We start from the raw sequence: 17,532 nt of genomic DNA on the forward strand, positions 1-17,532 counted from the left end.
TCTGTCTCTGCGTCTCTGTGCCAACGGTGATCCGAGGCTCTGTGCCCGCTGACAGCTGAGCTCACTCTGGCAGACAACCGGCACTCCTGCACACAACTACATGCAGAATACGGAATGAGAGGCCACTGTCATGATCGGCATTAAAGCCCAAACCCCAGCAATTTGGGGTTTGAGCTGTCGTGCATTAGAAAGGGAAAACTTTGTAAATTAATGCAATGTGAAAGTCCTTAAGTATATTAAGACCATAGCTGCAGTGGTGTTGTGAGAGTATTTTGCATGATTTTGGGTTTTCTCCATCCCTGAATATTACAGAAGGTTCACCTTCCAATATAAAACTTAATACAACACCTATACACACTACAGTTTGTCAAATTATTGTATAATTAAGTAACACCCTTCATACTCAGTGTCAGTATTAGCCTTGCAAATGCTGTATAATTTCCAGGGCTGTTGCTTTGGACTGTATCACATTGATTTTCTGGCACTGTGTCCGTGTACTCTTCATCAAACTGTAAATGAATGGTGGCCAGTAGTCTCCAGATGCTGATGTTAGTGAAACCCACACCACAAACATCAACTTGTCTAATGTAGGTCAATTAATCAAGAGTCATTTGAACATTTGAAAACATAGTTGGTTTGGCTTCATGTTTATAATGACTGGAATTGAAACAAAAAAACTTTCTTTCTTTCTTTCTTTCTTTCTTGGCTGTGGCTGTTAAACTGTTTGAAATATTATCTGACATTTTTAGACATAACTGAATCATTTCACCACCTAGGATGCAGGTTGGCCCCTTAAGCCCTCTGTTAAAGCATCAAATACCTGTCATGGAAGAAAATGTCAAGTTCTTTACTAAGTAAAAGTTGCACGTCAAGCATTCAACGTGTTACTTAAAGGGAAACTTTGATATTTTGCACCCTGGATGCTATTTTCCCATGTTTTTGTGACTAAGTGTCTAATGGGAACAACAGTTTTTGAAATCAGTCCAGTGTTGAGCGAGAGTGCTGCATCTCTAATTGAGAAACTGCTGTCTCATGTCACAGTGTCTCATGTCACCAGATGTTTTCAGTCAACATGCACTCAGTGGAGTGGGCACATTCAAATGTCCGGACCCACCCAAGTCCTTTCCATTATGTTGTCGAACACTTACAGTAACAATCTGAGCCTGTCAGTGGCAAAAACTAGCACTTTTAGTGGATGGATATTGACAGTTTGCTATTGCTCCAGATGGTTTCAAAAAAATTTTTAGCAACATTATCAGCTTAAGATACTTAAATTATCAAGGAAGAATGGCTCCTGTTAGTGTTATGATTTTTTACTTTATGCTACTGGTTTTATTATTAATGATGCATTTAAGTGTAAACGGTATTTTCATGTTATGGCGAGTCAAGCATGAGCTAATTTTGAACTACTTTATAAGCTGTTGGATAATTTGATCTATCGCAATTAATCACATTTTATATTTTGGCAACATATTACTAAAAACCTTTAATAAAATCGATGTACAACATGGAACGTGCCCATGTGCACTTTACTGGAATTTATTGTTTTTCACCAGCGACTGTCACCGTCATGTTCCTGAATGTATTTTGACAATGTAGTGTGTTATTCTAGTGAAATTGTCCCAGTAAAACACACTGCACTTGCATGTGAAGGCACGCAGCTGGTCTGCAACAATACCTATGTGTTGTTTTAAAACGGTGCTCACTTGGTACTCACTGGCCCGACACGTAGAGGCTAAAGATGTCCCACACCAGCACCACTAACCTGCACTGTGCATGCCGACCCAGAGGAGATAACCCAGCATGGTCTCCTGTACATAAACAGAAATGGAAACAATGGAAGACATGACAATATTAATATAAAAACTCACTTCACAGAGTATTAGCAACAAATAAAGTTTAAGAAACAATTATAATTATTTTACTTTCTGGAACACTTTCATGAACAACAGGTAATTGTGGGCCAAATGTATTTTAAACGGGGCCCTCACTGTGCATTGACAGACTCGACTTTTCAATATTAAATTAAATCTTTAAGTATAACTGACGGGCAAATAGTAATTAAGTTGTACTCTTAGGATCTCTTGAGATTGTAGAAATTCAACTTGTTAATCATCCAAACAACAAAAATGCTTTTAGTGAATTGTTGTTTGTCTTCGGTTGATATTTATTGCATCGTCTTCCTGAGGGACCCGTGCATCGCGTGTTGAAATCTTTTTCTCATCAAAGGGGGACATTGTGAAGCTGGAACGAAACATGTTAAACAAGCCTACAGATGTCCCATCTTTATTGCATATTACATGCTACAGTGACTCATACAGTGGAGGGGCGGAAAACACATTAACATAACCATGAAGAGATGTCAGTTGTTAACCTGAAACACAATGATTTAAACAAAGCAAGTCACTATAAAAGGACACTATAGGCACAAAAAGACAAAGAAAAGAGATTTGCGATTTGTTTTATATTAGGATTTACAATTGTATATTAAACTGAAACAGCTGCAGTGATGTGGATTGTTTGTCTGGCTATTGTTATACGTTCATTTAAACTCTGTGGGGAGTTATTGTTATTCCTATCTGAGGGCCTGTCATTGCTCTGTGGAGACTTGACATCAAAAATTGAGGTGCTCATCCCATCAGTGGCACAAATAATGAAAGAGGGCTCTTCAGTGTGAGTGACGCGTCTCTTCCTCACACCCCATGTGGTGGTGATTCGTTCAGCTTACTCATGTTTCTCCTCCAAACAAATTAATATTTATTATAGTCACTCAAGTATTCAGCTCAGCGGACTTATGACACCCCCCGGACCGTGCGGCGCTCTCACATAAAGGAACTCTGTCAGATGGGTCTATTTTCGGTGACCATTATCTTCTCAACTCTGCCTGCATGAGACAGAGGAGGGTCACAGAGGAGTCCTTTGGTGACACTGCTGCAAGATATCAATAAACAATACGGCCTCTGTCTGTGGTATCTCTGAGCAGGCAGTGTCCTGGCCTGAGATGTCATATGCAGTGACGTGTAAGAATATCTCCTATGCGAAATCTGCTCCAGTCGTTAATCAAATGTATTTTCTGCTGCCAAACAAATTATCATAATCATGAGGAAGGAGGAAAGTCACAGGGCTGATGCGTCAGTTTAGTTAATCTATTGCTGAATGCTGGAAACGGGTGTTTCCTATGCAGTTATTCTGCTTTCTACAATATATGGGGGGGGGGGCTGGGCATGGTTGTAACAACAGGATGGTTGTAATAGCATCACTTTCACCAAGGGATGACCTATGAGGTATGTAATACATTTGTATGACCACCTCCTCTCTGACCTTGCATGGATAATTTCATAGCTGTCTGAAGAAGTGTGCAGATTTTAAAGCCCAAACACTGATGTTCAGGTATAAGAGTGATTTTTTTGGACCAAGTCTAAATTTTGATTAGTCTGATGCTGTTGAAGTTAGAATTCTATAACTTATATTACATTAGAGAGCAGTCTCTTGGGTATACGCTGCTACAACTCGTTAAACAACAGCCGACAGGGGTGGGGATGGTTGTAAAAGATTATTTAAATGTGTTACTACTAACCCCGATGACAACTAAACACATTTTCTCTATGTATCTATATTCTTTGTTCAGCATGCCAGGAGAGTTGGTGAGAAAAACTGATCAGATGACGTGATGCAGGGAAAGACAGTAAGGTCTGACCCCAGAGAATACTCTATCTGCCATGTGACACTGAGCAGGTACTGCAAGAAATTACAAAACTTCACAGAAGAGGATCAACACAGCTGCTCTGTGCGAGCTATAACAGCAGAAGTCTTCAGTGCCAGTCTTGACTGGTTACCTGACTGAAGCAGCAGACCTGTATTTTGGACTCACTCCACATGAGGTACTAAGAATCTGACAGGTAGAGGTTTGTGAGTTAGACCTTAGTAGGAATTGGTCATTTGTCTGTCTAATTTTTTAAAAGTTTAATTTTATGGCTTTTTTGCCTTTATTTTGACAGGACAGTTTAAGCGTGAAGGAGGGAGAGAGGCAGCAAAGCGCCATGGGCCAGAATTGAACCCATGGCCAATGCGGCAGACATAGCCTTTGTGCACTGGACGCTTGCTCTACGCAGTGAGCTACTGGGCATCACATATGTAACATTCATTTTATGTACATTTTTTGTGCAGTTTTTAATTCTCTGACATAAAATTTCAGCAAGTTATAGGTACTGAGACAAAAACAGAAACATTGCCGGTCTCCCTTTAAATAAATCTTGATATTAATGAAATGTAATTTGTAATATTAAATATGGCTTAAATTTATGGATTATTGTAATGATTATTTCAAAATGACTGGTTTGGTCTTTTAAACATTAGATAGTGTAAACTGTCCACCAGAATGTCTTAAAGCCAAAGGTGATGTCTTCATATTGCTTGTTATTATCTTTATTAGTCTATTATCATAGAAATGATCATAGCATCAAAACTGTTGCCAATTTCTCATTCTTGTCAATTGATCTGCTAATTATGGTCAATTAGTTTAAGCATTAATCATATGGACTTTCTGATATTCCACTACAAATGCATTTAAGTGATTTTCCATGCATGAACAGTCATACTAACATAGAGCAAATAACACATTTATAAGATAAAACACAGTATATACGCACTGTACATACATGTGTAGCTATGTATATATAATCATATTTTGATACATTACATTTACTACAATTTCAATACATTATGCAGCAATAGGTGTTGTATAATTGTTACCTATATACAATGTGGAAACTATATTAAAACTGTAGTTTACTAAACTTCAAGCTACTTCACAAAGAAAAGAAGGTAAATTGTATCTTAACTACTCTCAAAAAATGTAAGCTTGTCAAAGTAAAACCATTTTCTGAGTCTGGAAACTCATATTATACACGGAGGTACAACTGAACTGTCACTGAGTAAAGTTTAGGTGGGTTTGGTTTAGGGACTAGGGCAGGCCTGTGCTCAACTATGCAGCCTGAGGATGTCTTTAAAGGGCAAATTGTACAAGTGCATTGTATTCAACCGCAGACATCTTGGTTGCAAACCAGAGGCAATATCAGTCAAAGGGTGCAGGGTGTCTACAGGTACCAGACAGTTAAATTAAATGCTTTTTAAGACCCTTTCAAGACACCTTTAACCAAATTTAAGAAAGATTTTTGGACAGATCATGTTTTACTTATTCAAGCATTGCAGGTAAGCATTGCAAGCAGAGGTAACTGTTATGTAGGAATACGATTATTAGAGTGAGTTAAGTCAATCTATATTTTGCCAACAGGTAAGTGCAAGTACTAAGTAAAATGACAGTATTATAATTCTTAAAAGTTTTGTTACATTATAAATGTGGACTTTTACATAGAAAGGCATCACTCATTTTCACAAAAATGAATTGAAAGATGCATAAATGAAACTAGATAAAATGTATGTAGCAGTTAAGACCTTGCAAATTCAGGTTTAAGACTATTTAATGATTTTTAAGGCCTAATTCTTATAAAATTGAATTTAAGATTTTTAAGGACCTGCAGACACCCTGAGGTGATTGTCATTGTATGACAAGCGTGGCCAATAAACTGTGGCATTGTGCCATATTGTGTGGCACAAATGTCATGAGAATACTATACATATAAAGTTTTTAATTAACAACATAAACTACATGTCCCAAAGTAGCTAACTACACTGAAAAGGCCTCTGAGATCTGGATGTAGTTCAGCCGCCACCCACTGCACCACTGCAAACTGTAGGTAAACAAGCAACTGCACCACATGGAGTTAACCCCTCCCTGGCACAGTCTATTTATATATCACTAATTTCCATGTTCAGTCTAAGATTTATACTCAACACTGCTTATATTTTGTACTTATATTGGTTCGATTTTAAAAAAATAAATTATTATTGCTTACACCCTTGCCTCATTCTACATGTAAATATGTGTGAATGTTTTTATATGCACCATTGTGGAAGACACATCTGCAGTTTTTCATGCTTGCATTGTGAATGAAGTTCTTGAATACTGAATCTAGTAGCCATTCTATAGGGGTTTGACAATCAAAGCACATAAATAAGAAGGAACAAAACATGTAATACATTTATTTAATGCATAAATGTAATCATCATATCAGCAATCAGTGCTCTAACTGTATGCGTAATTGTAAATGTAAGTTAATTTGACAGTACATATCGTCGAGTCGAGCAGATTCAGATCTCTCAGCTCCTGCTTCACTGAACTTCTCCCGATGAACTCTAAATAACCTTGAAGAACCACACACAGTTCTGACAACACTCCGCTCCGCTTTCAAAATGACTCAGTGTTTTATTATAATGCACCGTATGCCAGTTCGCATTACATTCATGCTTTTGAGCTTGTTTATATAAGTATGATTTCCTTTCATTCATTCTTTTTACCTGCTTATTCCTGTTCAGGGTAAATGGGAGCCTGGAGGCTATCCCAGCATGCACTGGCAAGGGGAGCATTGCAGGGAGATGTTTTCAGAACAATTTAATATTCCTGTTGAACCAAACGAAAGGAACAAATGGTTTTTACATTGCATTAGAAATAGGATGAGTGGTTGGAGTGTAGCTGAGATGTCGACTTACTCTGTGGCGCTTTAGGGATGAAGAGGGCAGAGAGAATTGTGAGGACTGATGTGGAGGATCACTGCAACACCTAGACCACAGAAACTGACTTTCAGTTATGACAGAAAATCCATGTCAACAAATTTAAAGTTATGTCTGGAACTTTAATTTAATGAACACAAATAAATTCAAGACCATTACAGATGATTTCAATCATAAGACATGAGATAAACCAGTTAAAATAGTTCAAGAAGTTTAAGAGGATCTGGTCCAGTGGATCTATACTGTGAAACACACCAACAAACATCAGCTCATGCCAAGCAACAAAAAGACTTTTCGCCTTTGTACAAAAACAATTAAGCTCTTTGAAATGTTGCACAAGTCAGAGCCAAGTTTCCATACATTTTACAAAAACAAATTATATGAATTCAGAGGATCCCACCATAACAAACGAAACATCAGTGCCTGTCATTTAACACAATGAAACCATGTGAGAACATGACGGAAAGGAATCCATACAATGAAGACTTGGCTCAGTACCATGCAGATACTTCAAGGATGGGTAGGGCGCACATAAATGCTTGAAAGCAAACATGTATTGACAAGAAGCTCCAGCCCATGAGCAAACAAATATGAGCCTTAATACCGCTGAATAACAGATAAGTCAGAGTGGATTTAAAGTGTCAGCGCTGGGATTTCTACCCTTTTATTGAACAGCCATCTTTAGCAGCATTTCACGTGTTAAATTAAAACCAGAGAGCTTCTTGGAACAGCAAGTGTTTGGTTGTTGGAAGAAGCCGGTCTCCCCTGGCACATGAACACAAAATGAGTTTGATTCTTAAAGGACTGGGGTAGCTGTGTGGAATCCAGTTTTGCAGAAGATGAAAGGCGGGTAGAGCTTGTAAATCATGACGGGTGATGGAAAGGCTTTCTCAGGTGCCACATCTTAGCTGGATCAGTCCTCCTTTTGTGGTGTGTGCGGTGTTGCCCCGGGCTCACCTTGACAAGAACCCGCTTATTGAATGACCAGATGCTCCAAGGTGTGTATGGGTTACATTTGTATGCCATAAATCTGGAGTGGAATACATATAGGCTAACATAACCTATCAAAGTGTCCTCTGCGCCCATCTCGCGTATTTACAAATATGTTCTAGTAAATAGCAAGTGAAGTGGGACTCTTAAATTTGAGATGTGCATAGCCATCAGACGGAACTTGACACCCGGTGCGCAACGAGAGCGCGCGGAGATCAGGTTAGAAACATGCATCGCAACAGAACATCTCCAAATCACATTCCGCATACTGAAATCTAATCCGAGGACATCAGGATGTGTGACATAATCCCCAAGACATCTGAAAACTGCGCTCCTCTAAACGGGGCTCCAGGGGTGGTTTGGAGAAATATGTGGACCTCTGTTTGCTCTTGTGGGGATATATAAAAGAGGGGCGGACACCAACTGCCCCAAACGTCAGAGCGCACTTAACTATAAATCTCTCCAAACTGCCCTCTGCGCCCGGTGCGGTGTTATGCGCAGACATCTGTCCTGCTTCAGTCCACTATGAGGACAGCGCGTGTGGAGACTCTTCGAGCTACATAGTCACTATCTGACCTGGAGGAAATGGAGAATAAACACCCCCGCCTGTGTTGTTTACCATGTCAAGATGTTGTCAGATGTTGGCGATTATGAACATTTGACGCAGTTGTGGATATAACGACGCTTTAACTGCTTTACCAAGAGGCAGACGAGAGCTCCTCGCGCTCTGGGACACACATATTGTGCATCTTTTTTTCTCGCTGGAGACGCTGATGTCTTCATTGGACTCCTTTCAGTCGGAGATGGTGGAACTCTCTCGGATTTCCAACGTGGAAACGTAGCATCCAATTAATCAGCGACTGCAACTGTACCCCCGTAAGGCGCAGTGGCACTTGGTCCGCTCTCTTCAACACCTACCTTTGGACTCCAAAGTGTGGAAAGACGCATGGTTTGGTCGCTGCGCCGGATCGGAGTATGAAAAACACACCTGGTGCGTTATTTCAGCTTTTTTCCCTATCAGGACATAAACCGAATTTGAACTCGTTTTAAGGAAATTTTCGGATCGTGGCTGTTGAACGATTCATGCAGCTGATTCCGCTTGGGACACCTAATGAGTCGCGTTTTCTGTTTTGGATTTTAACGCCAACAGCCAAGCGAGTTTCAGGTCTGCATGGGCCATATTTAAGGTAAGGAAAACATTATATTTTTATCATTTGAGAGCGCAAAATAATTCTCATATCCTCAGATTAATTGTGCGCAAAAGTCACACAAGCTTCGCTTTAATTACCTGCGTAAAAAGAACAAATCAAAATAGACAAAAATGCAACTTGTGCGTTTATAAAGACAGTTGTTAGGACTTTTGCGCAGCATGTTTAAGCCCGGTATTTATCCATGCATGGCTGTTTAGGTTTACTGCAGACTCAACATGCCATTAGACAGAGTCACGTAAGCTTTGGGGATCGCCATCTGGCCAAGTCGCACCATTATTTAGGCTATCGTTGCCAACACGCTTTGGTGCGTGCTTTCACCAACGCATTTTTATGTGAGGCGCACCCTCCGTGCCTCATTACAAGTAGCAAGAGCTCGCCAGATATCACAACATGAACATACTGTATAAACCTCACAGGTCAGCAGATATAAAATAAGAAGTGAGCTGTTTGTGAATCACAAACGTTTGGAATTTTAAATCCACTTTTACGCACAAATTTACGCACTATCCTTTCTATATTATTTCAATATTTTGGGGGTATTTTGACATTATTAAGTACATAATAATCTATTTTTTATTGTGAGTTATTTATTTGGAATCTTCTGATAGGTTTACTCTGGTATTCACATTGACAACAAACCCCACTATGAGACAGAGACAAATTGAGATCAAAGCCTTTTGACATGATGACACACAGTTATTAATACACAATGAGTCAGCCTGGCCACACTGTCTCAAACTCTTTGATGACTTCATTATAAACAAGAGTTGGCCTACACTGTGACTGGACTATGAGTGTATTTAGAGTCCCTTATATTATTATTTTAATTAATTTCTAATCAGCTTCTTTTATCTTCCTATTTCAAATCAAATATTGTCTCTTATTTTTGCAGCTTTCTTCATAGGAACTGAGTCTAAGATGAAGTTATGGGATGTTTTGGCCACGTGTTTGTTGCTCCTGAGCTCTGTTGCTACACGGCCTCTCTACCAAAACACTCAGCCAGCCAAGAGGACTTATTTCCCCAGCAGCTACAGTGATTCTGCATCCCTGTCTGTGGAGGACGAAGAGCCAGCGTTCCAGCGTGAAGACCACAACCTGCAGGAGATCGCCATGGAGGATCAATGTAAGGGCGCGCTGCATGTTTTGACAAAATCTTTTATGGTGTGCAGTCACTGTGGTAGTCGGATAGTGATGGATAATTGGCCCACATGGGGGTCACAGTATAGATACATGCTGCTTGTGTAAACCAAACATGCAACTAACCATTTAATCATACAGGAAAAAGTTTTCATCTCATTGTCATGCACTGCCATGTGTTGACTTCTGAGAGGATAGTGGCTCATACGAGAGACAGAAATTACTGTTACAGTTGGTCTGCTGGTCAAGTAATTTAGACTAATTACACTTGAGAAACAGCAGGTAACATGATAGCCAGTGGGCTGAGACAACATTGGAGAGTCCTACATTGATAAGGCGCTCAGACGGGCAGGTTATCAGGCGGAAGATCTTAATTTGTGTTTTATTGCTGCTGTGGGTTACATCACACTGATGTCAAAACAAGCTAGCAGCATGAATAAAGAGCACGAGCAGTTCGATCCCAGAGGTCGCTCTCCACATTTCCCCCCTTGTTTATGTTCACCTCTGCCTCTCTGCGACACAGAGACCCATGACCTTTACCCATGTGCCAAAAGCCAGAAATCATAGGTTTTAGAGGAGGCAGTGTGAACCAGGTCACAGGAATTTACAGTCGAGAGGCTGGACAACACCGGAAAGTTTCAAGCATCAAGTGAGAGTTCTGTGTTTATGTTCATTTTAACAGCGACGGTGGGCAGGAATTTATTTTGTTTGGATCAATGTGACACTGTATCGTCTTCTCACAGATGTAAGCGCGGCCAAGAACTAGATAAGGAATGGAACATTTGGACAAATGTTTGTCCTGCCACCTCATATTCTTGTTTGGGCCGTGGTGACATCACTGATCTGCTTTGTAACCCAAGACCATTAACTATGCACTAATAGTGTAAAGAACACTGTAGCTCCAAGAGAGGATGGGTCTTTTGGATTGTGCATGAAAGAAAACTGTGGTTTTCTCCAATGTTTAAAGGCTGAAATCTGCAGGCAACAGCTGCACGTGACTGATATCAGATTCAGCCAATGACAAAATTATGGCCCAATTTGCCCCATGAATCACTCCGTTTGCTGCCATCGGCCCCGTCTATCAGCAGGTGTACACTGTAGCCACCCTACCTGTCAGCTGACACACAATAGAAGGTGTCTAAATCAAAGGGCAGGTGTGTCTAAACAGATTGGCTCAGGCTCACCTGATACACGAGCAGCGGCCCAATCAGCTGTGGAGCGCAGGCGGATCAGGTGGCCCGTGCGCTGCCAGAGGAACAGGTAAGACAAGAGAGATCGGTGACACTGCAATAGAGAGGCTGTTAACCACAACACCACCTGCCAGACATCGCACCCCGCTGCCCTGACTCCTTGACACACATCCATACGCTCACAGACGCACGCAGGTGATGTTATTAGGGTTGGACTGATTGATTCATTTCAGAACAATATGTCTCCATGATCATACGTTACATTCTCTGTTGCCAGACCTGCAGGCGTTGGAGTAGACTTTACTCCTTAATAGAATCAACATGTAACACAGGAGGGTCCAAGGCTTTCAGTCAGTCCTGATCACTCCTCGCAGCAGATGGTGGAGAGCTGTGCTGGTGCATGTTTTGAGTTTCAAGCAGACTACAATCTGCTTCATCTAAGTGACTCAGAGCATATGATTTCCTTTTATTTGGCCTTTTGAAGTCTTGGCATTCTAAAATTACACCCATGAAAGATTTAAATGAGGGAAAAATAATCTCTCGCCGCGTCTCTCCTGGTGGTGTAATTGGTCTGTGCCTACTGTATCAATATGGGCAATTGGCGTGTGAAAGCAAACAAGGTTAACTTAAGCTTTATAGCTGAACAACCTTTTAACAACTGAGGTTATATGAGATTGAGGCCTAATGCAGGCAGCATGCCGGGCCGTGTTATTCATGCGAAATCAATTCTGCCCGCATTACAGATGTACAAATGCTCTTCCTCTCTGACTGCAACAATTCTCAAAACAGAATTGACAACACCCTCTGAACTTCAGCCTCCAACTCATCCCCCAACAGCCATCTTGAAAAGAGTGAAAGCAGGGCACCTGCACGTCCATGAGAACAACTCTGGGCTGCTCTCTGCATTCCTCCGCCTGAGACTAATCTATAAATCAGCACGCACTGTTTCTGATCTGCACATTTCTCAGTATTTATGGACATTGTCTGCATTTGTGTCAGCACATATTCTTGGACACTTCACTGTGCATATGCTGGCTGACCATAAGCATGTACAGTCAACGACAACGTGCATCATTTATTCTGCACGAATGGTTTCTCAGTCTGGATGGTTGGGCTGATTGATTTGGTAGATGTTCTTTTGCTGACATTTGTGGTTATGCAATGTTTTCATAACCCTCATGTCGTTTTACTCTGTTTGTTTCTTTCCCACGAGGATATTTAAAGTTTTATTTATCTGCTTGTGCAGTCTTAGAAAGTAGGAAATCATTGATAACCATGTTGTTAAGTTTTCAGAAAGTCCATGTCAGTGATAAAGCTATTATTTTAATACCAGCTTTATAAGTGAATCTGTTTCCTCTGCATCTTTCAGATGACATCGCAGGCCCCTATCCAGATCAGTTTGATGATGTAATGGATTTTATTGAGGCTACCATTGGCAGACTCCGTCGATCGTCGGATCCCAGCGGAGGCTCCAGGGGACGGAGGGAGCAGAGACAGAGAGGAGCAGCAAACACAGGAAGCACGAGAGGTGAGAGGAGAGGACATGGCGACAGGAAGCGTGGCCGGGGGCGAGGGGGAAGTCGAAACGGTAAAGGAGGACGAGGCGAGAAGGGGAGGGAAGGGATATCGGTGCAGACCCGAGGCTGCTTGCTAAAGGAGGTCCATCTCAATGTGACGGACTTGGGGCTGGGCTACCAGACTAAGGAGGAGCTGATCTTCCGGTACTGCAGCGGCCCCTGCGTGGAGGCGGAGACCAACTACGACAAGATCCTCAACAACCTCACACACAACAAGAAGCTGGATAAGGACACACCCTCTCGCACCTGCTGTCGACCAATCGCTTTCGACGATGACTTATCTTTCTTGGACGACAATGTGGTGTATCACACGCTGAAGAAGCATTCTGCCAGGAAGTGTGGCTGTGTCTGAGGAAGTGACAGCCGTGACCAGTGTCTGTTAACTAAGGATCACATTTACAAGCTGGTGAGATCTCTGTTGGAAGCGGGCGTACGAGGTCAAAGAGGGAGTTTACTGTTTCTAATTTTTGTCAGTAGACATCAAAGACGATGGAGCAGCAAAAAGGTGTATTCAACTTTGACAGTCCACGCTCAGTCCATCAGAACCCTGACCAGCATTTGACTGTTCAATCAGACACATGCAGAAATGTACGAGGCCTGTACCGATTCGCAGGAGAAACGATACTGTTACACTTCCAGATTTGCTAACTGTGCTGTCAAAAAAGGTGAGAGTGAAAAAAAACTTCTGACAAAGTTGGCTCTTTTTTCTGGAGGAATTCATTTTCCCAGGAACATCACTTTTTCCATAGCTGGCTCCTAAGACTCCAGATGAACACAGAGATTTGAGGAGTATATTCAGCTGCGGTCTAAATCACTTTCACTGCATAGTCTGGATGTTGACATTTACATTCAGAGCCAAGGGATGACAAATAACCACGCCGGAGTTCAGCAAAGACTTTTTGGTGCAACGCATCTACAGAAAACCCAATCATATATATATATATATATATATATATATATATATATATACATACATATATATATGTATATATATATATATATATATATATATACAAATATATATATATATATATATATATATATATATATATATATATATTATACACGTGTGTGTAAGAGGTATATTTATTAAGATGGGAATTAACTTATTGTTATTTATTTCAAACCATTTTATGAAAGAAATTGTTGTATTTCTTATTTATTTAAAAGCTTTGTTTGTCCTGGATGGTGCCAATGTGGAACATTTTCTCAAGCAAAGTCTAAAAAAAGGTGATCCAGTACTGCTAAACACTCAAACACACATCCTAATGATGCTTATCTGCTTCACTTAGATTCCAGAGTTTCTCAATTCATGACTCCAAAGGATCATAATTTGCTACCACGTTAGAATGAGACATAGAGGAGGGGACCAATAGAAGATTTTCGACTGAATTGATCTGTAGTGTTGGAGCATTTTGAGAGACGGCAGGGTAGATTCTTCACCTCATTTTCTCCGATGTGACCATGCTAAGACAGGGGGAGGACTTCAGATGTTGCTCTCTCAGCACATGATTCTTTGCTGCTGTTTATTTTCAAGACCCAGATAGATTTAACATCACTCCAACGAGGAGCCATCACATCTTGTAATTGATGTCCAAAATCAACATGAGCGTAGGCGTCTCTCTGAGGATCTGCAGGTGCCTTTGAGGATGCATACTTTGAGTCCAGAAGCTGCTAGAATGCCTGCCTATCAGCATACGTTACCCGAAACCTCACTCTGGCCTCGCACCAAGTCTGAGCAAAGGCTCTGCAGCGGTAACTGTCCCAATAGGCTTTAAAGTTCACAGGACTGCTTGTGTTTCTGTCTCGACTCTGACAGACAGGTCTTACTCCCCGAAAGGGGATTTGAAAGTGATCCTCTAACATGAGTCTTAACCAAATATCCCCGTGGGCAAAGGCATATTGGTGAAGGCAGTTTAAGGAAGATCTAGCTACTGTAACGGCTGTCATCGCACAGCTGATGTAAATATCTCGAGACTACTCGTTTGGACAAAAGATGTTTTGGAGCTGCGGAGGGAAGACGATGGGTAGGCTCAATGTGCTTTCTACATGTAATCACTTGTTCAGCCAAGTTTATTCTCATACACAAATACACATCCAGGAAAACAGGAGGGTCTTTAAAAGCATGTTGCTGTGCCCATCGAGACCCTGCGAGGGGATCCTTTTAAGTGGAACAAAGAGAGCCCTCGGGTAGGTCTTGATGTTAGCACGGATTAGGGACCAAGGTATCTGTGCCCACCCAGCAGCAAGCAAGCCAGCTTTACTGTGTAATCCCCCTGCACACAGAACAAATCCACTGCATCAAACTGAATTTAGGCCAAACACTACACAGAGAGGAGAAAAAAAAACCTCGTAGCTTTTATCACAGCATACCTCATCAATTGGATCATCTTCCCCTTTAACAACTGATTCGTGCATAAGCCTTTCCAGATGAGAATGTGCAGTTAGGAGACTTCCCAGAAGCCTCAGAGCGCCCCGCTACTCCCCGATACCATACATTAAAGTGTGTAAACTGTGACCACTAGCCCTCTCATCTTCATAACTGTTTGCTCAAATGTTTTCTTGGCGATTAGTCCTCTGGTTTTCATACAAAGGTAAACAAGCAAAAAGGTAAAGATACGAAGGAATCCTCAGTGTTAGTATTAGAAGAAAGGATTGGATTTCTTTCTCACTCCTTGTCGTGTTAACACCTCTGTGAAAAAAAACCTGTCATGTCGTCTCACTTGTTTTGTGTTACAGAACCAAAGCTCTCTGCAAACTTTATTTTTGTACAATATTCATTTTATAACTTTTTACAGAATTAAACTTGTTTCTATTAAACGAGCGTGTCTCCTGGTGTTCTGCCGTGTACAGTAATGCACCGGTGCCAGATGGTGCTAATTTGCCTGGGACGTGTTTACACAAGCATCATGTAAAATTGAGGATGAAAATTTGGGTTAAAAGGAGAATTGCGGGAGTGGTTTGAGAGATGGCCTTGACAGTGTGGCGTGCATTCCTGAGCGCTAGCCCAGGGTCGTACAGTAAACAAAAGCTAGCCGTAAAGCGCCACTGAGCTGTAAATCAAGGCGGCCGAGAATGTTTCCACTGTGCAGAGAAGATCTGTAAATGCTGATGAGGAGATTGCAGCAGTACAGAAAGCAAGTCATTAAACAGCATTTAAGGTGTGCGTACGAAGTATAAAAGCTTTTGGGGCAAGTTCAAATCAAACCTTAATTTCAAAATCTTTCAGCCCTCATTATTTTTTTTTTAATCAAAGCTGTTTAAAGTCTGTTTTCCCCCTGCAAAATATGCCAAGTCCCTTCAGTGCTGAGGTCTGATAATTGAAGATGCTCTTATCAATAATTTTATATTAACAATAAATTAACTGAAGGTAAAAGGGGGACGCTTGCAGTGACAAACTTGCAGAAAATTATCTCCCAGTTCTACAGGCCTCCTCACCTCTACAAAGTGTTAAAGCATTTTTCAGCTCATTTTGGTCTTAATGCCCAAGACTTTAACGTTTAGGCTCCATTTTGCCGCTCTGCTCAGCATCCTTTCCACGTGGCAGCTGTTTAGTGCCCTAGAAACCCCAAAAAGCAGACAAAGTTAGCAACTAGCTGGTGAAGATAGTGGAGCATTTAGAAGCACATATTTCCCTTAGGAGCTGGTGGAGACCAAAAACAGAGCAAAAAGAGAGTGAGAATTTGAACATTCAGCTGGTGAGCAGAAAGACCACTACAATTGAATGACAATGCTTCTTTGTAACTGTCGTAGCTGCTGGACGTGTAAATAAGCAACTGTTTGCTAACAAATTTGCCATGTCAATGTAAAGATGCAGTCAGCGATTTTTATCCAATCCGATACACTTTGTCAAATTCAGCGATAATCTCAAGGTCAAATGGGAATCATTTACTCAGACCAAGCCACACAACACTATTCCAGCCAGTCAGCCAATCAGAACATTCATTCTCGTACATGGGACAGAGAGGCAGCCGTGGGTGTAGAAAAAGTCAACAGCGAGAGCTGTAAATCGGGCACGTGCTAATGTGCTAAACTCCACAGCACAATGTCAATAATCTTTACCCAGAACTGCTGATTTCACCTTTAGATGGTGAGATGTAAATATTCACAAGTTGTTTCTCCTGCATTTAAACTTTTTACTGCACATCTTCAGTAGGAACCAATGGACAAGTAATGAAAGACAAACAAACTCCTGGGGTCTGTTGCCAATTAGGAAAATGCAGACTATCATCAGTGTTATCCTTTAATCCACAAATCTGGGTCCTGCTTATTTATTCTTGTTGAGTTAAATGTGATTTTTATCCTACATGATATCCGGGGCTGACAGCAGTTGGTTGCTTGCAGTCGCAAAAAAAAAATAATTCTTTGGGACTATTTCTTGGGTAGAAAGATGTTTCCATGAAAACTAGTCACACTGTATTCTGTGAAATATTCTGAGTAAGTAGGACACTGTATCTGGTGTTTCTCAAACTTTTTAATGCTGTGAGCAGCAGAAAATCTAGTGTTCACCTCGTCTGTATTAGGAGCAAAGATGTAACCACTGCACGTTCTCTGAGGAAGAACATATTTCTTTGCCATTTGGATGAAATGACCCTTTGACAGGTCTGTATCTTAAAACGCCTGCACCTGGAGGCTATGGTTACAGCTCCACACACAGCCTCTCTCTTTTCCACGTGCCAACTGGTTCATCACATGCTGGTGGAGTGAATCAAACAGCAGTCACTCCTCACCTCCCGCTGCTGACTGAGAACTCTTCTCGAGGAGAGCTTGACGTCAGCCTCTCCCCCACGAAGCCGA

At 41.2% G+C, this 17,532-nt stretch overlaps 2 protein-coding genes across 3 annotated transcripts in view; one reads left to right on the forward strand and one right to left on the reverse strand.

The window, feature by feature from the left end:
- opn4xa (opsin 4xa) overlaps positions 1 to 7,151 on the reverse strand; it is a 46,784-nt gene extending 39,633 nt beyond the window's left edge. For both annotated transcript variants that reach the window (XM_049604192.1, XM_049604196.1), the window contains exons 1-4: positions 7,129 to 7,151; positions 6,610 to 6,679; positions 6,418 to 6,520; positions 1,766 to 1,811 (exon numbers count right to left, since the gene is read on the reverse strand). In XM_049604192.1, coding sequence (XP_049460149.1) covers positions 1,766 to 1,811; positions 6,418 to 6,486 — 115 coding nt within the window. In that variant the 5' untranslated portion in view covers positions 6,487 to 6,520; positions 6,610 to 6,679; positions 7,129 to 7,151. The remainder of the gene's footprint in view (positions 1 to 1,765; positions 1,812 to 6,417; positions 6,521 to 6,609; positions 6,680 to 7,128) is intronic.
- Positions 7,152 to 7,740: 589 nt separating this feature from the next.
- Positions 7,741 to 13,658, forward strand: gdnfa (glial cell derived neurotrophic factor a). Its single transcript, XM_049604210.1, has 3 exons — positions 7,741 to 8,807; positions 9,724 to 9,954; positions 12,528 to 13,658. The coding sequence occupies exons 2-3, from the start codon at positions 9,750 to 9,752 to the stop codon at positions 13,085 to 13,087; spliced, it is 765 nt and encodes a 254-aa protein (XP_049460167.1). The 5' UTR covers positions 7,741 to 8,807; positions 9,724 to 9,749; the 3' UTR covers positions 13,088 to 13,658.
- The last annotated feature ends 3,874 nt before the right edge of the window (positions 13,659 to 17,532 follow it).

The sequence above is a fragment of the Epinephelus fuscoguttatus genome, linkage group LG18, assembly GCF_011397635.1.
Source record: "Epinephelus fuscoguttatus linkage group LG18, E.fuscoguttatus.final_Chr_v1".
NCBI classification, from domain to species: domain Eukaryota; kingdom Metazoa; phylum Chordata; class Actinopteri; order Perciformes; family Serranidae; genus Epinephelus; species Epinephelus fuscoguttatus.